Source organism: Ustilago hordei, assembly GCF_900519145.1.
Source record: "Ustilago hordei strain Uho2 genome assembly, contig: UHO2_contig_13, whole genome shotgun sequence".
Taxonomy (NCBI): domain Eukaryota; kingdom Fungi; phylum Basidiomycota; class Ustilaginomycetes; order Ustilaginales; family Ustilaginaceae; genus Ustilago; species Ustilago hordei.
In genome coordinates this window covers 104,495-127,261 of record NW_024545290.1, presented here as the reverse complement: position 1 = coordinate 127,261, position 22,767 = coordinate 104,495, and the positions used below count along the sequence as shown (strand labels likewise).

Here is a 22,767-nt window from a genome sequence, read left to right as displayed (position 1 = left end):
GGGCACCATGCGAAGTAGCAACACAGGGGGTACAAAGGAAGTGACTCATCCTGGCTCAAATATGACCAAGGTGGCAACAAGGTATATATATGCATTTGTCATTTAGGTTCACACCATAAAATACCAAGCATTACAAAAATGTATGACTGTGGTAAGGGAGCCTGATCATGGCCCCGATAATGGCGTATGCTAATTGTTATCTTCAATTCATGACCTTAGGCCCCGACATTGGTCACCCCCCACGCCGATCTCACGTTCTTTGTTATCTGCAACTCTGCAGCCTGTGCATAAGCTCGACAGCTGATTCGATGGGCGAGTCCAAACCAAGGCTAAAACTGCACCAGTTGCAGACAGCATCAGGAGTCTCTTCGATGTTGACTTCAGAATTGCTCTGAACAACGACGACGACCAGTCAAAATGGCCCAACCTTGGTCTTGGTCTGTTCTCTTCCAGACGGCAACAAGGAAGAGGTTGCGTGCTCAGCTAGTCTTCCGAGTGGTGTGTCTCTGGCTGCGGCCTAACAGCAACAACAAACAAAAAGGACAAGCGAAATTCCTTGATCCACTCGGCCTTATCTCTCGTTTGTGGGTAAAGAGAGGAAATTGCAGCAAAGCCCAAATTGCTCAGTCGAACAACACAACCGACACTCGCACGGTTGCAATTCCTTATCTTTCACACAACATCATCCTTCTCAACATCCTCTCATCATCTGGTCTCATACGTTTCTCCCATCCATCCAGGCTTTCACTCTCGCTCTTCGCCTTTACCGCCTTTATCGCCTTTATCGCCTCGCCTCGCCTTTATCGCCTCAACCCTAACCCCTTCTCTTGGATTCGATCTCCCCCCCCCCCCCCCCCCCCCTACGAGCTTTCTCCCACCTCCCCAATCTTTCCCACTCCGCATCGCAATCTTTCAAAGTTATCTGGCACAGAGCTTGTCCAATCATTCACGCTCATCAGATCACAAAGCAGTCAACCAGCTGCAATTTCAGTGTCCTTCTCGGTATCTCGACCGCCTCCCCTTGACGCCTCCAATGGATCAGCATGCTCCTGCATCAATCTTCCCAGTCTAACCTTCTCATGCCTTCCTCAGCCTAATCCTTTCTGGGCCCAACTAGCAGCACTATGCAGCCGCACACGGCCCGAGCTCCTGCTCCTTCGCGACAGTTCTCACATATGCCACCGCCTCCACCATCTCCTCCGCCATCTACGTCTACCTCTCAACCGGTGTCCTCTTCACTTCCCTCTTCTTCTTCTTCTTCTTCTTCTTCTCAACCTGCCTTGGAATTGCTCCCCTCCCCTCCAAATATACCCACCCGCGTCGCTCCAGAAGCCAGACTTTCTTCATCCCCATCAGCATCGACACCATATTCAATAGCAGCACCTACTCCTGCCAGTACATCAGCAAAGCATCCCGCTGTGGCCTCGATCGCATTTCCTACTGGACCATCGTCTTCCACATCTGCATCGTCGTCGCCTTCTCGTCCACCGCCTCGGATCATACCAGGATCGGCCACATCCTCGGCTAGACAGAGTCGTTCCTCGTCTCCAGCACCAGCACCGCCCCTGAGAACCATATCCCAAGGTCCTTACTCCAATCAACCTTGGCCACCTTCTGCAACGGCCAATGTTAATGCTACCGGTAGCGCCATCTCCCATTTGACCTCTTTGGAGCGACAACAGGCCACAGACAGCCCTAGAGAGCACAAGCGTTCCAGCTCGCTTGCTACTCTCAAGTCTTTCGCCTCGGCCTCTCATCCCAATCTACCGAGTACCGGCTCCTTGCATCCATCATCCACAGCGAGCAGAGCTTCTACCCAAGCCAGCACTCCTCCAGCGACTGCCTCGAGTCCTTCGACATCAGGACAGATGCCAGCGCCCACTCAGCCTCCATTTCAGCGGCCACAGGCCTACAGATTCTCTCGCACCCAATCAGCAGCGCCTCCACATGTGCGCCCCACCGATGCTCACGCCTCTCAAGATCCCAACGCTCATCCCTCCACCTCGCTCGATGATCTCGAGAAGGAGCGTCAAAGACTTAAGGCTGCCGCTGCTGCCAAGCTCGCAGAGCAGGAAGCTTGGGAGAAGACCCGCGGCGCAGGTAGTGCCGTTCTCGATCTCCTTAGTCTTCCAGATGCTTCAACAGGAGACACTGACGATGAGCATTCTAGTGGCTCAAACAGCAACGGGCGTCAGAGCCGTGCCACCACCCCCGGATCCGCCTCGGGTTCCAGCAACAGCGCTTCAGGAAGCGGCAATGGCCATAGCAATAGCAATAGCCAAGCGAGCAGCTCCAGCTCCTCACGCACTCAGCGTAAGGTCAAGAAGCTCTCACGCACTTGGCAGGCTGCTCATGTCCTCCCTTCGCTCCAAGAAGTGCAAGCGCGAAGATATGAAGCTGTCACTGTTACATCTGCCGACAAGCTCCTCAGTAGAGGCATCTCGGAATATACCCTTCTCCCCAAGATCCTCGGTAGAGGCAAGTTTTCCAGCGTCTTCCTGGCATCCAAACCTCATGGCCCCACAGGAGAGCCTCGACTCTTTGCGATCAAGCATACCCCGCTCTTTCCGCATCACCCTCTGATCGCAACTCGCCTTCTCCGTGAGCCAACGCTTCTGGCAGAGCTGCCACCACATCCAAACCTCGTCAATGTCTACGAGACCATTCGTACTCCTGGTCACTTTTACCTCGTCGAAGAGTATCTAGACGGCTACGTCACGCTAGAGGCGCTTCTACCCATGCGTTCCGAACAGTCACCACCACATCACCCAATATTACCTACTGGTGTCGCCAACTGCGTCCTCGACCAGCTCCTCTCAGCAGTCCACGCCATCCATCATCCCTTGCAGATCTGCCATCGTGACATCAAACCGGAAAACATTCTCGTTCGCCCCGATACGCTGCAGCTCAAGCTCCTTGACTTCGGTTTGGCAACTCACTTCAGTCGCAGCGAGGCTAAGCTGTCCACTTGCTGCGGCAGTCCAGCCTTCCACTGCCCAGAGATCGTCGCGGCACTTCGCAACCCAGTCGGCACTGTGCACTACTGGGGACCCGAGGTCGACGCTTGGACTTGTGGCATCACTATGCTTCGATTGCTCACCGGTATTCGATACCCTATCGGCGCTTCGCACACCAGCGTTCGTTCTATGGCCATTCGAGCTCAGCGTGCTGTCGCTACCATCAAAGACCCCGAGCTTCGCGATCGTGTCGGCAAGCTGCTCGAGATCAACGGCGAACGCAGAATGCGCAACTTTGAGGACCTAGTCAAGGCTCTCCAGACATCGACCGACGAGCTTGAACGCGGACCAAAAGAGTTCAAGAGCACCACCTTCATCCCTGTCGAGCCTCTGCACAAGATGAATCTACCACTTGTCGTGGGACCTGCAGCTGAAGCCGCGCTCACTTCTCCACTGCTGCCAAGCGGTGCCACTCCCACAGCTTCAAGGCGCGCAACACCCATGAACTCGCGACCTACTTCCCCTACGCCAGGAGGCTGCGACGTCTCGGATGCAAACCTGTCGCCAGCCCCCTCACTGCTCCTCAGCAATCCGACACACCAACCTCCGCAGAGAGTCTTGTCCTACATCAAGTACTGTCTTCGTTGCGCTGGCATCTTGTACCATTGTTGGCCTGACACCAGCTCCTCCTCCAGCTTGCCATCGACGCCTGGCCCCTTCGATGCGGCCTTTCAAGACTACAACAACAGCCAGAGCAACGTAGGCACGAGCGCTACTCCTCGCTCCGGCGAGACATCAGCATTCGCACAGTCAGCACAGTCTGAGGGCATTGCTCCAGCCTCACTTTCGCCCAGCACGCCGTTCCCGATCCAGGCAGCCCGTTCTGAGCGCGACCCTTACTCACACATTCACATATTCGAGTGCGTACTTGAGATCGTCGACCCGCCCGAACATGCTGAGCAAGAGCCGCAAAGCTTCGTCCAGTCTATCTTCAGCGCCCTCAGCTTCGGTCGACGCCCTACTAATCGACGCAGCCGTTCGACACCGCCCAAGCCTGAGAACCTGCAACCAGCCGGAATGCCTAGACCTCCCGGTACACCAGCAGACGCACCTGTGTCAGGGTCTGGAAGCGCTTCCGGCAAATCTGGCCAAGTCAAATGCCTGACTTTCTACCTCGTCCTTCGCTTCCCACGACGACCATCAGGACACGTCAGCTTCGTCTTTATGCGACCTTCGTACAACCGTGCTTCGAGTGTTGCCAGTCGGTCTCATCGGGCTAGATCTCGTGCCTCGTCCGCTGTCGGTGCTGATCGCGAAAGTGGAGGTCTTCACCGCGATGCCAGCACGGACAGTCTCACGCATCTCAGCAAGCTTCACAGCAGTCACGCTGAGTTTGCAACGGGCATCCATCCACTCCGTAAAGCGATGATCGACTCGAACCACACAACGCCCCGTGCAAGCCGCACATCGAGTCCTGCCCGCTCTTATGGCAACCTCAAGAAACGCGATGGAAGTTTTGCGCCGCATCGACGCGATGACAACAAGACAGAGCGCAGCAACAACCTCGGCCTCACTATTGAGACCTCACCGGAGCTGCTTCGTATCGAGAAGAATCAAGATTCAGCCCGCAACAGCCCCTCTCCTCACTCAGCACCCAACTCGAGGTCGACAAGCCGCGCGAGATCTCGCAAGTCGAGCCGCGTCCGTGCTCCGAGCGGATCGTACAGAGGGTCTGGCTCGAACAAGGTCTTTGTGCACATCACCGATGTGCGTGCGCTTGAGGCGGTCCGCAAGGCGCTCAGCATTGGAGGCACTACAACCGACTACAACCCGGACCTCGAACCCGACTACGAGGATCTGGACGGTCAGTGGGCGAACCCGGACCTGCGTATACGCGAGATGACGCTTGGAGAAGAGTCTGATCCTGGGCCCAGTGGCAGCCTCGTCAACTCGAGGCATCGACGTCCAACCTCAAACCGACGCAAGCCCCATTCGCACCGCCAAATCTCGGGCTTGACTGCTCCTGCTGCCGAAGATCAGGACGCCGCCGAAGATGGGAAGGAGACCAGCCGTGCATCTCGACCCACATGGGCCGACGTACCCGCTGGCTCGATCAAACCACGCAACACCATTTCGCATGGCAGCGGCGATCAGGAACAGTACACACGCGGTCGTCCTCTTGGGCCCGCCGGCAGCTTGACTGCATCATTGCAATCGCAAACCCCGGCTACGGGTATCGCAGTCCCTACGAGTACACCTCGTTTGCGTGCTTCATCGAACCTCGCCTTTGCAGTGGTGCAAGAAGAGTCTTCGCCGTCGAACACTGATCACTCCGTTTCGCAGTCCAAGACCATGGTCGATATGCGTGATCGAAGCAGTGCAGAAGAATGCGCGACAAAGCAGCCAGATGCAACAGCTGCTCCCACTGTCTCGAACCCAACCGGCTTCGATTTGACTCAGGCAGTCGCATCTCTTGCTGCCCTGACCGCCGGACTGCTGAAAGAGGACCCTGTCTCTAAAGTCGAAGAGCTCGATTCTAGTGTCTCCGCCATTGCAGCTTACTTGCTCCGCCTTCAAACGGAAGACGTAGCACGCTTCACACAGGAGCTTGATACATTGTCCTTTGACCTCTTCAAAGCGATGTCTCCGCTTACAGGCCTCGTTGAGCGACTGTCTGGCTCGCCAGGCAAAGCTGCATCTATAGCTAGACGAGTATTGTATCTCCTGGGAGAGCACGCTTCTTCTCGAGAAGTGTACATGGCGGTTGACATGCGTTGTGGCGAGATGTTGGATGACGAAACTCGTTGCGTTGAGTTGTTGGGCGAAGATAATACCTGGAGCTCCGCAGCAGAAGCCATCTTCTCAATGCATCTATTGAACACTGTTCTACCGCGCATTCGAACCAAGAAGCCTCAAGCCTTTTCGCAGGTGTTCGGACGCTTGCCACAATGTCTCATGCTCGGACTTGCTGCTCTCGCCGACGTAGCACCTGCAGCTTGCGAGAGCACAGCAGAAGAGGCGGTCAAGACGTGTTGCTCTACGGCACTGATCGTGGTCGATTGGGAGGCACATTGTACCGGAACGTCGGAACACGAGCCCGTCAAAAAGACGTCACGAGAAGCACTCGGCCGCTTCCTTCAAGGTATCACCGTCTGTCTGCCCTACCTTGCCGGTGCGAACTTGGCTTTGTCTGAAGAGTACTTCTTCGCACAGAATCCACGATACGCGTTGGGCCGAAAGGACGAGACAGGCATTGTCAAGCGTAATGAGGCGCTCTTTGCCGAGATCTCAAAGACGCTTGCTTCGCTCGAGGTGGATCTGGGTTCGATCTGGGCGAATGCTTTGGTAGGTATGTCGCATGCACCTGAAGACGATGATACGCGCGAGGCATTGGCAGCTCTGGGTGTTGCTGGGTTCGTGCTGCATGTTCATCTGCTGCATTCGGGATATGCTCGAGACCGTCCATCGGAATGGAAGGGTGTCAAGGTGCAAACGCAATTAGAAGCAGCACTTCCAGCGATTCTGCTTGTAGTGAGCGAGCAGACCAAAGCAGCGGCATTACCAGAACTCGAAGAGGGCAAAGAGGAAGCACTCGCAGATACCAGCCTACTTTGGCTGCAGTGGTGTCTAGGCGGGCTGCAGCAAGACGCATCGGCAGAACAACGCATCTTGCCTGTGGAACTGGCAGTGAGCTTGGCACAGTCGCTTGCTATGCAAAGTGTCATCTCACCGAGTCCACCAGCACGACTGATCCGGTTCAAGCTGCTGACGGATTTGCTTACTCACCAGATGGAGAAAGCGGCTGCGTTGCAGGTATTGGGTCATCTGATCTCAAGCTCTCCTTTTGCTCAGTTGCGTGCTGGAGGCGTTTCTATCTTGCGTACGGCGATGGCTGTCTGGCTGTCCCCGTTACGAAGGGATGATGACTCGGACGGCGTCCCTGTCGAAGAGCTCGTGGCTTTGCTGGATCAGATCTTTGTTCTGCCCAGCAACCTGCAGATCGCTTCGGAGGAGGTAGAAGCAAAGGCAAACGGATTGGTCGGAATACTGGCAGAGGAAAGCGGCAAATTCAACGAGCTTCTGTCGCTTCTCTTTTGGGTGAAGACACAGAGACGCTCAGGCAACCTTAAGGAACATGGCATGATCAGCTCGGGCAAGTACAGGAACACGTTCGTAGAGCCACTGCAGAGGCTTGTTGAGCGCCTCGCTGCAGCACGAAAGTCGTCAACGGCTACAGACGGAGGGTCGGACGCATCTCAGAAACAGCACTGGCAGCAAATTGAGCTGCTTCAGATCGCACTACAGCGCTTGGCCGATTCTCAAAATTAACGACCCTTTGCATACTTTATCATAAAGAATACGATACCATTACAATCAAATTCAATCGGGAACGATCCTTCTGTGTTATCGCCGAGTCTTAGCTTGCTCGCTTGATAACGTAGCTGTGATCCTATCAACCGGAGAGATCGGCGTCCGACACAAGCAGCCTTTGGTTTGGTTCCTGACATCCAAAAACGGTAGTTTTGGGCATCTTGGTGTTGAAAGCTTCGTCCTCGAAAGTAACGCTAGATTTAGACACAGGAGATAAGAAACCCATGGCAACATCCATACACAAGCCAAGGTCAGGCACTTTCAAGCCCACTCCTGCACCCAACTTCGCATATGACCTTGCATATAATCATCTCTGACGAGTATTGGTTGGCTTGGGGTTGGGTTGAAAGGCGACTTGGCTCTTGGGACTCTTTTTGCACGGTATCGGAGAGCAGAACAATGCGATTGCTGAGTCCAGGCCAGACGCGCACGTCTCTCTTTGAAAATCACGTGATGCATTTCCGGGTTTTCAGGCATACGACCGCTGACACACCGCATGCCAGCCTTGAGGGAATCCCAGCGCAAGTTCCCGTCCAGAAGCGACGAAAAGGCAGCGACCCTGTCAAGCGGGACGATAACTTTGTGGCGGGAGGTTGCAGGAGCATATGATCCAAACGATGCCGCCACAGCAGCACATGTTGCCGCATCAGGTGCAGCACCGAATCGGATGTCCAAGCTGCTATGCAATACAACTCTCTCGATAAAACATCAAAGAACAACCGTTTGCGATACATTCGCGAATACCGACACAAGATCATTCGTCAAAATAGAGCCTGCTCGAGAGGTTTATCAACCCCTAAGCGGTAGCTGCATACAAACTGGAGGATCGAACGACAATCGAGAGAATAGGACACTACTTTGACGCTGCTACCATCCTCATACGTCGGGTGCCGGCTTCGTTGTCCTCTTTGGAGCGCTTGCTGCATTTATATTTCCAAGGCCACTGTTTAAGCAGTATAGGAGTTTCAGGACTCAGTACTTTCGGTAGCAACGTTCCTGTTTCCATGTCTCACAGCTGAAACGTTGCACGTTGATTGCTCAAACCATGTTTGATGACGTCTCGGCGAAGGTCTAGTTCCATCGTTTCGGCCCGAGCTCTACATGACTGTATACTTCTCACTGCTGCGCTTAGCACATTCTTTAACCGTTTTATACATGCGATGACAAGCTTTAGGGACAACGATGTGATGTTCCTGATCGGAGCAAGTGTGGACTGGTCACGAGGTGTTTTGAGTGTGTTCTCCTGTCAACCGGTGGCTTCAACCCACACGACTTACTTCAATGAAGTGCGACGTTTCGACCCCTGCGAGTTCACAGCCACATCCTTGGTGGCGATGGAGATACTGTACAGTTGCAGATGAAGCGCCATCAACATCCCCCCCACACAACTCATCTGCAGATTTCTTATTGAGCCCGTTGATGGCGATGGAGATACAGTTGCAGATGAAGCGCCATCAGCATTTCCCTACAAAACCCCTCTGCAGATTTCTTATTGAGCCCGAAGCGACACTTTCAACCTCGATCGGTGTCGGCGTCGAGATGCGTGACCTAAAGCTAGCTCCATTGGTTCCGAAGAGATCAGGAACGCACATTCAAACGTCAACCTGTGTGTCAATGCACAAGCAGAAGTGTCAACCCCTTTCTGTTGCCTATCGCATTGAGCGGGCGATACGGTGCATTGCTAGCGAAAGATGATGGGATCTATTGTTCAAGCAACATCAGGAATGAGCAATGCCTGCGGGCACTGTCTCACCGTCAACATGCATAAAGGCTGTGCCCACCTGCTCGGTCAAAGAACGTGTCTTGCCACAACAACCCCACCAAGACAGGATACAAAAAGTCGTCTCAACCACCTTTGATGAGCCCTTAAGCCGTCCACAAACACTTCTCCATTTCCCAACACCATCCGTACTGCGCACAAGTGCAACTATCGCCATGCGTTACTTGGCTCTTCAATGGCTCACTGCGAGTCTGCTGGTCATCAAGCTGGCTTCTGCTCAGGGTTCATCTCCTCCTAGAGAGCCGAAACAGCCCCTAGATCCGCTCGCCAGCGCTCATTACTGGAAAGGTTTAGGACTCCGCCCTAACCGCGCTTCTCCTGGCGGTCAGCCTGGCGCTCCTCCCAGCAGTTTCGAATCCGGACTTCCTTCCCCAGTCGCTAAACCGCTGCCGAAAGGCCTTCAGCTCGAGTCTGGCTTCCCAGGCCAGCCCACGAAAGCGGTCATGTACACGTACGTCCCCAAGACCTTCAAGAAGGGCAATCCGATCCTCGTTGCTCTTCACCACTGCGGTGGCACTGGTCCAGGCTATTACGGCGAGTACCCTGACTGGCCCAAAACAGCCGATCAGAAAGGATTCCTCATCGTCTACCCTTCTTCTCCCGGAGATAAAGGCGACTGTTGGGATGTATCTTCCAAGGCCTCGCTCAAGCATGATGGCGGTGGAGACTCGCAGACCATCGTGGAGATGGTGAAGTACGCCAAGGAGAAGTACGGATGCAATGATCATCAGGTATACATGGTCGGTCATTCGTCCGGTGCAATGATGGTACAGGCCTTGGGTGCTGCCTATCCGGATGTATTTTTGGCCGGGGCTGAGTACTCTGGTGTTCCTGCCAACTGCTTCCGTACTGGGAAGCTTGCTGGAAACGATTGGAATTCTACTTGCACGGGAAATACTTTACACGAATCGACATCATACTGGATTGGACAGGCGAAGGAGATGTTTCCTGTAAGTTCCGAACAAAGTCAGCAAAATTGCTTGAGTGAAGATCGCAGTGAGCTAAGGATGTGTCGGCTTTCTTTTCTATCTGTACACTTTTGCAGAGCTACAAGGGCTCGATGCCGCGAATGATGCTTGTTCACGGCAAAAACGACGAGGTCATCGGCTTCAACCAGCATACGGAGGCCGTGAAGCAGTGGTAGGTGCCATTACCTTCCTTCTTGTAATGACTTCCAAACAGGCTTTCTGACTCTGACATAACTTGTTCGCTTTTAGGTGTGGACTGCACAACCTAGACCCAAGCCGTCCCACGAAGGTCTACAAACTTCCTGACGCACCGAACTATGTAGTCTCGGTGTACGGCTCAGATGTCATGGCCATCGCAGCTGATGGCGTTACTCACGATAATCCGGCCAAGGTTGACATGACTGCACAGTTCTTCGGCCTCTAATCACTTCTGCTCGACCCAAGCTGAAGCGATCACCTGACACTGCGCTTATCTGTAACGTCATCCAATCGATAGAGAGATACGCGCTTGCACTCGCTCTTGATTGTCAATGTCATCTCTCTTCTTTATCCTTTCCTGCAACGTCGTTTTGTGTCAGTTTCTATGCGAGTCGACTGGCTGTATACCAAAGTCCCCTGTAAGATTGTGTTGACATGTACTGTACAGTATGCTACGAAGACGGATGCTCGGGTATGCTTCGGCCCCTTGAAGTTTGAGCAACGTGGCCTACCGGGGGCGGTGGCGCCTGTGGTTGACGTCTCATTTGCAATACCCCACCCAACACTTCGGCATGGTGGCTACAGAAAAGATCAACAGAGTTCATTAGGCTTAAATTCGGTCGGAATCGGCATCGCAACCGCTCTGATGGTAAAATAGCCATCGAAGTTCGCACCCCGGCCTCGACAACATATCATTGAAGCTTTCGACTCATTCATGCCTGGTTGCACGGGCGGCACGTACGGGCACTGTAACCGCACCCCTTGCTCTCCTTTTGAGTCGTTGACTCGACAACGGAAACTATCAATACTGGTACTTTCGGGGTCGCTGTGGACGAGGCGTTGGTACACATGACTCTGCTTCGGCCGAGTTGGCAGCGAGTCGGGCCGCTATTTGGGATCAAGTGAGGGCACGGAAGCAAATTTATACTGGCCAGGATCCAACTCGAGAGATATGTAGGAAAGCTGTGCCTGTATCGACTCGTATCAGGCCGAGGACCTCGGGGTGTACGATGACCATATCAGGGTAAGATAAGGGCCAAGGAGAGATAAGGGCCTGAGCTCTATCGCTGCAAGTCCTCTTACACTGCCTCGTCATGCTTCAGACTCATGTTTCGCCTCAGCATGTTACTGAATCATTCACAGGGTAAGACGTATAAAACACGCAACATCGATCAGCATCACGAACCCCACAGGTGTCGTCAAGCGTTTGTTGATATCGGGCCACATATCGATCAGATCGGGAAATTTTCGATTTACGTCAGATTGCATCGGATTCGGCTGTCATTTTGTGCATCGTCTATTTACGGCAGTAGCGAAGGTCCAAGGAACACCGTTCCGACCACCCTTTCCGCTGGAAACAAAAAGAAAGCTCTGTCTCGAACTTGAGGTAACCCGAGCTCTAATCCTTTTGTTCTTTCGGCTGAACGGAAATCCTGTAGGCAAACACAGGAACACGAACAGTAAGCACTGCCTTTGCCGCCAAAGTTGATTTTTTGAGCACTTCGAGTTACCGCAGGGAAGAAGACATAGCCTTCTGCTTCCACCCCGGAAATCCGAAATCTTGGAAGCCGAATCGCTTATGTGCGATCTGGTCGTCGTCGTTCGGCCGTGTCGCCTGTTCATGCCGTCCCTCGCAACTCCGAATCAAACTCTGAGTGTTCTATTGGAGCTCTGAAAAGTACTGTACAGTACGACGGAACTTCTCAACGCTGCCTTTTATGTGCGGGCAGGGTGAAGCTTTGGGAAGCGTCGTCGTGATACAAGCAGATTGAAAGGTATAAAGAGGAGGCAGCCCAACGAGGAACTCAAACCATACCATTTCGCCAACGCACTGCAACCTCTTCTCTTCTTAGCGCCAACCGTCCTGAGCAGGCCAACCTACCAAGATCACAATGGCTTTCCCACGAGCTATCCTCCTTTCCGCCCTTTTGGGTTCTGCCTACATGGCAGAGGCTGCACCTGTCTCGTCGTCATCTTTCTCCTCTTTCTGTCAGCCCAACTTGAAGCAGTGGGGTCAGATCACCTTCATGGGCAAGCCTCTTAGCATCAAAAACTCTGGAAACATCGTCGTCGGTGGCAACCCTCTCAACTTTGCCGTGGCCACTTGCTCCACCCAATACTCGGGCCCCAAGGGTCTCATGGAGTCAAGCAAGGGTTACTTTGTCAACGCCAACGACCCTTCGCAATGTATGACTGTCAGCAACCTCGATCAGAGCAAGGCTACTTTCTCCTTCTCCGACTGCCGATTCAACGGCGCTGGTAATATCTGGTCATCCCAGTCCTTCGCCTGGACCTTCGACAACAACGGAGCTGAACAAACCGGTTCAGTTTGGTTCAACGGCGAGAACTTCAACAACAACACTTCCATCTACACTCTCCATACTCGGGACGCCCAGCCCACCATTGACGGCCAGCTTGGTGACCTCATTGCCGTATACACGCCCAACCTCAACGCAATCCCTAGTGACCTTCTGCAGATCCCTATGCAAGATCTTCCCGTCACCGCACCCGCCAGGGACCCTTCTTTGTCCTGTCACGCTCCCATCCGTGGTCAGATTATCTTCAACAACCAGACATCGAGCTCCAATGGATACGAGGGACCCCTCAACTCCAAGTGGGAGGCCGAGTCCGATACCTCAGCCAAGTTCCTCTTCGAGGAGTGCGACTACTCTTTCGTAGGCCTTAAGGCTGAAGGTGACTACATCTACGGTCGTATACGTCCTGCCACAGACGTTGTTGATGGTGGCTACAACTGCTACTTCCTCACCGCCGATACTTCTTCCGGCCCCAACAACGAGCCTGTTGACAATTCGTGGATCAACGGTTTCCAGGTTCAGACTTGCTCGTACACTGCCCACCCCGGCCTCGACCTGGTCAAAATCAACAGGAAGGACAACACCTTCAACTATGTTCCCTTTGGTAACGGCTCTCAGCCTGGCAACATGTACTGGTACGCCCAGGCAGCATACGACACCGATTACGGAGTCAAGCAGTACCAATTCGACCCCAAGGGCGTTGGGCAGGTCTACCTCTCTCCCAACAACGCCAACTTGACCAAGTTCCCTGCTGCCAAGGTCACGTTCAAGGCTGACTAAGCCCTTCGTTGTTTAGGTCTGGTCCCGAATATTCCGACTTATCGTGTTAGACCCTACAAGTCCCGGCGTATCTTGAACTGAGGCGAAACAAGGCAGAAACAAGTGGCGTCGTCGTCGAGCCAAGTTATGTTCAGATGGCGGTTAGGCTTTTGCTCTGCCACAAGCGCCGCTATTACAGTTAACTGGGATGTTCGTAAGCGGAAAGTGTCACATCACACGTGACCCGTCCCGTGGCAAGGGAGTTTGTGCTGAGTCGTCTTTGGACAAAGCAGCTCACTTGCTCGGGGCCTTGCCCAAGTGAGCTCGAGGCAGACTGGGTCTGACCCTCTTTGGGCAACGTTGTCGTGGGTCATGTTTACGCTGTCGGAAGCAACACTTCGCAGAACGGTACGGGCAATGGCAATGTCGTACTTGGCAACTCTGGCATTGTAATTGGTAACGGTGGACCCAATGGAAACATCTACCTCAGGCGTGCCGAGGAGTGTCCTCAAAAATGATTCAGAGATCTGAAGCTTGAGTTGGGGGAAGGCACTCCTCCAATGCGGGTTCTTGCTTCCTAACATCAATCTTGTATACCTTTATTTGTATATACATGTCTCTCTCAACCTCTCTTTAGACACCGCCGTTACGGGCATTCTCTTCTCTTTATCCTTCGTGTCCCTCTCGCGGGCCCCAGGATACTGTCCTTCTTAGTTGCAATCGTCGTGATTCTCGTTTCTACCTTCTGCTTCAGTCGCAGAACGTGGCACGAATCCAATACACATTCCTTTGGCTTCTATTTGCCGGATTCGAGGTTGAGACCGTGCATGGGAACGCGGGGAGATGTGTCGGGTATCTCGGAACACGTGCAAATGCCTTGGTTGCTGATTTGTTAGAATGAGGCGTATGCTGGATGTGTCTACTGAAGCTTCCACTCGCGTTGGATGGCTTGAATGACAGCCTGTTCCACATTGTCTACCAAGATGGTAGGCTTGTAGTTTGGTGGCCCCTTATGATCCTTGTACACTCCTGTACGAACAAGGGCCGAGGACCATCCAAAGTCAACAGCGCCCTTAATGTCGCTTTCGGTGTTGTCGCCGACCATCCAGACGGAGGGACCGAAGAGCTTGGCTCTTTCGGCAGTGGTGGAGGAGGGCGCAGTGTTGATGAGGTGTTGGCGAAGCAGCTCGTTAGCGTAGTCGTAGGTGATGCGATTTGGCTTGCCAAAAACTGTAGAATGCATTTCGCGGCCGGTTGTGTGCTGAGGGGAAATCAAGACAAGAGAAGGGAGGATAAGCAGTTGAAGCTAGATTTCCTCAAAAGTTGAGAGTGCGGGTCGAAGCATACCTTGTATACGTTTTCAATAGCGAGTCTGAAAGCGCCTTGGCCGAATCTGACTACGCTGTGGTCGTTGCCCCATACTGTGATGGAAGGAAAGGGGATATAATGAGTCAATTTGTGCATGGTGCGAATGTTGCCTGTTACTTGTCTACCTACGCAAATCTCCATGGGAAAAGTAGATCGGGATCTGCTTCTCCGGCAAAGGCTCTGTTGGCGGATGCTCTGTACCGAAGACGCCATTGTGCGATCTGAGGATGTCGATGATCAATTGTGTATCTCGGCCCCATTCTCTGCTGTCGTGGAAGACAAGAATGGCGGTGAACTGGATCTTGGCAAAGTCATCCTTCTGTACACATTCAGTTCCGAGGTGAAGAAAAATGCCCGTTAGTCAGCGTTCTAGATATGTGGCTCATCATTCCATTTTACTCACTCGAAGGTATGGAAGCTGGTCTGGATGCACGGTGGAAAAGGGCCAAGCTGCTGGCTTGTGGGCGTGCAGATCGAGGGTGGTGTATACGTTGTTGAATCCATAGCTTTGCATCACTTCTCTCGCAGCGTTCGGTGGTGTCTCCGGGCCCCCGACCATGAGGATGGGCTTGTCAGCATATAGCGGAACGAGCGACTTCATGACAGTGTGAGCTTGGATGATCTGATCCTGAGTGACTGGTACTTCAAAGTCGCTTGCGAGGTCCTTGGCACGAGCCGACTCGTGCTTGCCTCCACCATTGGTGATGAAGATGTATGGAATCTTTTGATTGCGAGGATTGTTGCCTTCCAGGATTTGGAGTGCTCGTTTGGCTTCAGGTAGGACATTTGGACCTGCCTTGAGAACGCCATCAATATCGAATGCAAAAGCAAGCGGCTTTTGGAGTTCAGCGGTGTTGGAGAGGCGAGAGGTTGTGGTTGAAAGCAGGCGCGATTGCAACAATGAGGTGCAATTGGGGTTGCCGAAGAGCAAAGCTCTACTTCTACCGCCTATCCTCAGCATGTCTGATATCGATCAAGGCGTGTATGATGGTTGCTATGTTGAAACTTCCAAGGCCAAGTCGTGTAAGCAACAAGAAGAAATGCCGTTTCGCTTAGGTGGACCGAAGATCCGTGCGCAGTTCTAGGAGGCTTCCTCTGAAGAACTCGGGACTCGGACGGGCGAAGGGGTCCGGATGTTAGAGCGATGCCAACTAACACCGTAGATGAAAAATTCCCACGGCGGAGGTCGTAAATCAGTCGCCGAATTTCGCGCGTTTCATCGAGCGTGGAATGAAGGTGGAGGAAGCGAAGGTCCGGCAAACAGATTATCGAAATCTCGACTTTGCTCTTCTTGTGCGACTCTGATCCGGTTGTTTAGCTGAACCGGAACTATAGCCGGCTAGTGAATCACATTGAGAAGGGCCTTATATGATGGTGTCAAGCTCACTCTCCTCTCTTCTCCACAACAGGGTCCCTTTCACAGACAGGCTTCCACCCGGTCCACCAACTACATTCATCGTGCATGCTGTCGTCTTCTGCATCACCGCTGCATACCCTACTCAAAGTCTCTGCCCGCCGTGCACTATCCACCTATCCGTCTACCAACAAGGCATCGAATTCCTGCATCCTTCCATTGGTGTGGAGACAACTTCCTGCTATCACCAGATCCTTCAGCCAAGCAAGCATAGTGCAGATCACGTTCAGATACACGATGCCTCAAATGAATTCATCAAACAAGTCGGGCAAGCAGAGCAAGGCTGCCAAAGCCGCCAAAGCCATCCTCCATCCCAAGTCGACCATCGCTGCTGCCAAGGCGAACCACAGTCGTTCTTCCAGCGTCGAGTCCGCCAAGGTCTCGGATGCATCCATGCCTACCAAGTCACCTGCTTCATCGATCAAGAAAACTCCGTCCAATGCAAGTATCGCGTCAGGTGCAGCCAGAGCATTGTCAAAGCCTCCTTCGGCTTCCGCAAGTCCGGCAAGAAACACTGCAAGCCTGCCAACGTCCGCGCAAGCACCATCGTTTCTTGGCCCTCCCGTCAACAATGATTTACTCAGTATGAAGAAGCAGGCAATCGAATGCACCAAGTCAGCGCAGCAGACTCCTCCCACCGCGCCTGCTTCCCTTCCTCCTGCAGTTGCTGCACTGTCTGCACCTCCACGCGCTAGTCCTGCGGCCATCCCAGTCGCACAGTCGACGTCTGCCAGCAGTACCGCAGCTCCGGTCAGCGCTGCTGCAGACGTGCCCTACACCATCGAGGAGACATCTGTCGAGTCGCAAGTCAACAATGCTCCAGTCGAGCCTTCGCTTTCTGCTCACACTGACAAAACTCCAGCCCTTGATCCTTCAGTCAGCGCGCCAACCGTCACGGCGTCGACCGTTACACGATCATCGCTCGGTCAACAGTCCGCACCATCCGCACAAGCAGACAATCTCGTCTCCTCACATGACTTACAAGACCCGAAAGCGAAAGCGACACAGCAATTCGCATCGGAAGTCGCTGAAGCCCTCGCGAATTCGACACTTGATCCTCAACAAGTAACTTCAGACGTCGCTGCTGCTCCCACTCCAATCGCTCTTACAATCGTCAATAAGGCTGCCGAGGTAGTCGATTCGACCGAGCCAGACTCAACACCTTCTCTTGCAAACACATCCACCTCTAAGTCCACCGAAGCGGAGCCAGCTTCAGCAGAAGACTTTGCCGCAACCGTCGCCGCTGTTGTCAAGGTATCCTCGTATACTCCTCCCGAACTTGCCTGCGTCCAGCACAACACGTTCGTCTCTCGACCTACACACCCCTCGCGAGCTGGTATCGACAAACTGGACGCCTCTACACTCCCTTTGCCCTTACGACGGATCGATGGACAGGGAGGCGTTGTGCGTTCTCCTAGCCACGTCATCATCTTCGGCTGGATGGACGCGCCTATCCGACTGGTTTGCAAGTATGCCCAACCATACACCGTTCTCTTCCCAGATGCGACCATCTTTATCCAGCTTTCGGATGGAAAGAGTTATCTTGCTCGAGAAAATGTGAGGAGGGAGCAGTTGCAGCACGTCATTGCTGAAATCAGCTCTTCGTCCAATGCTCCAGAAAAAGGGTTCAAGGAGGTGCAGACCAAAGATGTCGGCGATTCGACGATTACCCTAATCGACCACAGCGAGGCTCGCTCATCTTCATCGTCTGAGGATGGAAAGGAGGCAGCGCAGGTAGGCGGCTTTGTCATTCACAGCTTCTCTGATGGTGGAGCAGGCAATCTGGCTCTGTTCCTCGACGAGATGGCCCGTCGCAAAGGCGCGAGCGCAAGAGTGCACTCGCTCATCATGGACTCGAGCCCGGGCAAGTCGAATGCCAAGACAGGCTCGATTGCATTCACCATGCATCTGGCCAACCGCCCACTTTTGCGGGCAATCGTGCGATTCTTTGTTTACCTCGGGCTGTACTTGCTCAAGATCTGGACCAAGCTCACTGGTCAGCCTCAAAGGGGTGAATTGATGAGGAAGCGACTCAACTCGCTCAGAAGTTGGAGTTGGGTCACTGCTTCACACACGCCCAAGCCACAACAAGTGGAGAAGAAGGCAGACGCAGATTATCCGCCAAGAATGTACATGTACACCAAAGCGGATCAGCTGATTCCTTGGCAATTTGTTGAAGAGCATGCACATGACTTAGCCAGGATCAGCGAGGTGCAGCAGGGACTAGTACAGATGGAGAACGAGAGCGAGAGGCAGAAGCTGCTTGAAGCTGTCAGGCAGGGTAAGACGAGGTCTGAGAGAGAGTACAAGGTCGAGTTGAGGAGATGGAATACTCCTCCGCACTGTAGTATCGGGCGATCTGACTTTGAGGGTTACTGGGCCGCCCTGATAGACTTCTATACGAATGTGCTTAGTCGCGGATAGATCATATGTAGTAGATTATACATGCTCTCATCAATGCGCTCCATGTAATACGGTCTCATTTGCTTCTCAAGCTCACACTTGTTGTCACACGGCTCAAGCAACATAGTATGCAGAGAGTGAGGTTGAGTGGGTAAGACGTTCAAATCTTGCCCTTGATGCTACCTGTGGCGAACCATTTTGCGGCTGCGATGCAACATGTGCCAAGGACGACCATGACACCACAGTAAGCTGCCGTTCCCCACCAGTTGGGGTTGGTCAAGTCTCCGAGAATAGCACCTGCGATAGGCAGACCGAAGAGACCACCAAAGGACATGAGGAAGAACATCATGCCGTTCCTCGTGCCGACAGTGCTTGTGCTGCCAAGTTGAGATGAGCAGGCAGGAATAAGTGATACGTAGCAACCCGAAGTGAAACCGTAGAGAATAGCAAATGTGACCAGGCCAGCCAGACTGGTGCACAGAGGAAAGATGAAGATGAGAATCCCTGAGACTGCAAGATGAGGCAGGACAGTATTGATGCGGCCAAGTTTGTCTGCCACGAGACCAGGCAGGATTCGGCCGAAGGATGAAGCAGCGTTGAGGATGGGCAGATAGTATCCATTGGCGGGCACATTGTTGGTTGATGACCAGACGTCCATGTAGGAAAGAGGGAAGTAGAGGCCAAACATGAGAAGGGAAGCGCCCATCACGAAAAACGTGTAGGCTGGCTTACGGAAAGCGGAGAATTGGAACCATTGAACTTGCTTCCAGCCACCTTTGGACTTGTCGCGCACATCGATCGAGGGTGACAGGCGGGTAGATAGCGAGAACCATGCAAGAGTGGTAGCGAAAAGAGCGAAGAAGCCGACGACTCGCATCGTCCATGCATAGCCGATCATTGGGATCAATCTTCGCACCAAGATTGGGAAGACGATACCGCCGGTCGACGAGCCGGAAGCGACAAGGCCCAATGCTAGGCCACGACGACGATTGAAGTAATGAGCAGGGCAGTTGATGGCTAGATTGAACACAAGACCAAAACCGAGGCCGAGTCCGAGACCTTGCGCGAGGAAGAGTTGATAGTAGTCGGTGCATAGACTGAGCATCATCTGAGAGAAGACGAGCAGCACGCAGCCGACCGCGAACAGGGGGCGGAAGAAGCCCAGATCGAAGAGTCTGCCGGCGACAACGGCGGGAGCGAACATGAGAAAGTACTGAAAGGCACCAATCCACGAAATCTGGCTCTGAGTTTTATGCGAGAGGGTGGTCTGCTGATAGTAGTCTTGGAAGATACCGTAGGCGTTGAGATAGCCAAAGGTGATGAAGGTGCACCACCAGCCACCAAAGACGCAGAGCCAAGCCTTGAAGCCGCCCTCTGGGAAGAAGATCTGTGCATCTTCGCCTTGCGCTTTCAATACGGCCTGACCGAGATCGTGCTCTGTCTTGCATGACATGCCAGCTTTGGACATAGATGCTTCGACATCTGTATCATCTTCATGTTGTGATAGGGCCGAGTGCCGTGTCTTTTCCTTGTCTGTGGAGAGGATGTCGGGGTGAGATTGCGTATAAGCATGTGACGATGTTTTTGCTGCTTTTTCCGACATTGCGTCAGCATGATGCTGCGTGGCGGTGGTTGATGCTGGTGAGGATGATGACCCGTGACCGGCCGGGTCTGTATCTGAGGTTGGGGACATGATATACGTATAAGTAAGCTGGTGAGACGTGTATGCCGTAGCCTTGTCGGCGACAGTTAAAGCTAGCGAGGCTATCGGTCTGCCAGAGGAGTTAGTTGAAGCTACAAGTCGTGATAGGACTAGGTCCGGCTTAATGTGGCGTCTACAGCGTTTCGATGACGAGTATGTGGTCTTAGTCGCAGTAGCTTCTTCGAGAGGTAAAGTGATGAAGGCGACAAAACGAGGAACAAGGCTTAAACGAGGTCGATACGAAAGCCACCACAGGATTGAGTATAAAAGATGAGATAGCGGGCAGGAAGGAGGGGGGGGGGGGGGGGGGAGGCTCAGCGTAGAGATGGATGATGGCCAAGGGCCGGAGAGAAGGTGTAAGAGCGTAAGGGAGCTCGGTTGATCATGTGTCACTCTCAGGGATAGGAACGCAAGGAGCTCGGCAATGACGGCGCTGGGAAGAGACAGGAGTGGGACAAGGCCGCGGGAACAGCGTGGTGCAGCGCTAGTGTGTGTTAGTAGTACAGGTGCGGGCAGCCGTTCGGAGCCAAAGCACAAGACGCCACCGAATGCTGTGATGATATCAACTCTCACCAAGTCCGGGCGCTGTCAAGCGCCAAGTGAAGATCAGATCTTCGCTTCGCCGGGAGAACATTGAATAGTTACGCCCGCTTCTTCCTCTCGCCTTGCTTACCCTTTCCCTCGGACGTGTGCTAGGATATGAGCGCTTTTTATGGCAGCACTCCTCCCGAGGCAATCCCGTGGGGCTGCCTGGAGAAGCTGTCATGAGATAGATCAACATTCATTGCAGACCGCAACATAGGCAGTGGCGTTCTTTCCCGCGGAACAGAGTGTGCGGGTATACAGACGGGAAATGGATGAACAGTGTTAGGTCGCAGTAGCCAACATGTGGTTCTTTTTCAAATCTCTACTCCGAGTTCCGCGATTTGAGTCCACTTCTTCTTGTTCTCTTCTTGGAACAGCTCATCTGCTGCGCATCCACAACTTGCAGCCTTTCCGAGCCCATCCATCTTTCCTTGCTCTTTGCTCACAAGCTGGCTAGGCTGACATTGCAGCATGTCACGTCCGCCAGAGCTCGACCGCAATCAAGATGCCACCTGCTATATCGGCAACATCGATGATCGTGCTACCGACGCCATCGTTTGGGAACTTATGATCCAAGCTGGTCCCCTCGTCAATCTTCACCTTCCGAAAGATCGCATCACTCAATCTCACCAGGGCTATGCATTCGCTGAATTTCAGACTGAGCAAGATGCTGACTACGCATGCAAAGTTATGAATGGTCTCAAGCTGTACGGCAAACCGATCCGAGTTAACAAAGCTTCCAATGACCGCAAGCAGATCGACATTGGCGCCAACCTCTTCGTTGGCAGTCTCGACCCCGCAGTCGATGAGCGCTTGCTGTACGAGACCTTCTCTGCTTTCGGTGGTATTATTGGTCTGCCCAAAGTGGCAAGAGATCCGGCCGGCGGCGAGCCCAAGGGATTTGGATTTGTTTCTTTTGACAGCTTCGAAGCTGCTGATGCCGCCATTGAGGCGCTCAATGGTCAATTTTTGCTCAACAACAACATCACAGTCGACTATGCAATCAAGAAAGACAGCAAGAATGGAGAAAGACACGGCACGGCGGCAGAGAGACTTCTTGCGGCTCAGGCGAGAAAGAACAATGCTCTACCGACGCAGCAATATCCACAACAAGCTGGGCAGCCACCACTCGGTCCCATGGGTGCCCCTTATCTCCAGCAGCCTCACGCTGCCGCAAACAGCAATGCACACCAAGCACAAGCAGCTTGGACCGGATTTGCGCAACAGCCCCCTGCCGCAGCTTCCCATGCTTATGCGCAAGGACCACTACAACCTCCACCGCACCTTGCGGCCTACCAGCAAAACACAGCGGCCATTCACATGAATCCAGGTGCTCCGCCAGCTTATCCTCAATATCAGCAGTGATACCCGCACCGAAGACTCTTGTCCCTCTCCAGCCTTTAGCTACCTTCTAGGCACTTGTATTTGTACCCACATATTCAATTGTAGTCAGACCTTTCATGATCAGAATCCCCCCTCGGCCTTTCAACAGCTGTCGGTGTCTGATTGACCGATGCTCTCTGGCGTCACAGAATGGTTGAGTCTTGCACGTTCTATGCATTGCAGGTTGTTGGCAAGAGACTAGTCGTACACTGTTATTCCAGAGGTCGAGACGTCAGGAATGTGTGTGTGTGTGTGTGTGTGAATTTCTTTCTGGGCTGTCATTCGGTTGCTTGTCAACCAGGATTGCAGATACTTACCATGCACAATGCCAAACCAGAAGGTCCACCAAAGGATGAAACTGAAGGCGTTCTCTGTCAATCCGTTCACCAAGAAGCCTGCTACGTCTTGAGCCGAGAAGCTGCCAGATCTTGGATCGATGGACACGCTCGGTCCCGATGGGCTGACTGTCTTGACTTTGACATTCTTGTTGGTCGCCGCAGGACTTTTCGATGATGTGAGGGGCTTAGCCGGTGGCGATGGGGAGATGAAGTACTTGCTTGGGGT

General features: G+C 53.3%; 7 protein-coding genes across 7 annotated transcripts; 5 read left to right on the top strand and 2 right to left on the bottom strand.

Moving 5' to 3' along the window:
• Positions 1-1,175: 1,175 nt before the first annotated feature.
• Positions 1,176-7,286, top strand: UHO2_05302 (uncharacterized protein; the record flags this gene model as incomplete). The annotated part of the gene is made up of 1 exon (XM_041560118.1): positions 1,176-7,286. One exon carries the CDS (start codon positions 1,176-1,178, stop codon positions 7,284-7,286), a length of 6,111 nt encoding a protein of 2,036 aa, XP_041416052.1.
• A 1,977-nt stretch (positions 7,287-9,263) lies between these two features.
• Positions 9,264-10,500, top strand: UHO2_05301 (uncharacterized protein; the record flags this gene model as incomplete). The annotated part of the gene is made up of 3 exons (XM_041560117.1): positions 9,264-10,058; positions 10,154-10,248; positions 10,326-10,500. 3 exons carry the CDS (start codon positions 9,264-9,266, stop codon positions 10,498-10,500), a joined length of 1,065 nt encoding a protein of 354 aa, XP_041416051.1.
• A 1,666-nt stretch (positions 10,501-12,166) lies between these two features.
• Positions 12,167-13,369, top strand: UHO2_05300 (uncharacterized protein; the record flags this gene model as incomplete). Its single annotated transcript, XM_041560116.1, has 1 exon — positions 12,167-13,369. The coding sequence occupies one exon, from the start codon at positions 12,167-12,169 to the stop codon at positions 13,367-13,369; it is 1,203 nt and encodes a 400-aa protein (XP_041416050.1).
• An 898-nt stretch (positions 13,370-14,267) lies between these two features.
• On the bottom strand, positions 14,268-15,677 carry UHO2_05299 (uncharacterized protein; the record flags this gene model as incomplete). The annotated part of the gene is made up of 4 exons (XM_041560115.1): positions 14,268-14,609; positions 14,705-14,769; positions 14,846-15,035; positions 15,120-15,677. 4 exons carry the CDS (start codon positions 15,675-15,677, stop codon positions 14,268-14,270), a joined length of 1,155 nt encoding a protein of 384 aa, XP_041416049.1.
• Positions 15,678-16,367: 690 nt separating this feature from the next.
• Positions 16,368-18,554, top strand: UHO2_05298 (uncharacterized protein; the record flags this gene model as incomplete). Its single annotated transcript, XM_041560114.1, has 1 exon — positions 16,368-18,554. The coding sequence occupies one exon, from the start codon at positions 16,368-16,370 to the stop codon at positions 18,552-18,554; it is 2,187 nt and encodes a 728-aa protein (XP_041416048.1).
• Positions 18,555-18,693: 139 nt separating this feature from the next.
• UHO2_05297 (uncharacterized protein) lies at positions 18,694-20,226 on the bottom strand (the record flags this gene model as incomplete). Its single annotated transcript, XM_041560113.1, has 1 exon — positions 18,694-20,226. The coding sequence occupies one exon, from the start codon at positions 20,224-20,226 to the stop codon at positions 18,694-18,696; it is 1,533 nt and encodes a 510-aa protein (XP_041416047.1).
• A 1,065-nt stretch (positions 20,227-21,291) lies between these two features.
• UHO2_05296 (uncharacterized protein) lies at positions 21,292-22,185 on the top strand (the record flags this gene model as incomplete). The annotated part of the gene is made up of 1 exon (XM_041560112.1): positions 21,292-22,185. One exon carries the CDS (start codon positions 21,292-21,294, stop codon positions 22,183-22,185), a length of 894 nt encoding a protein of 297 aa, XP_041416046.1.
• Positions 22,186-22,767: the final 582 nt, after the last annotated feature.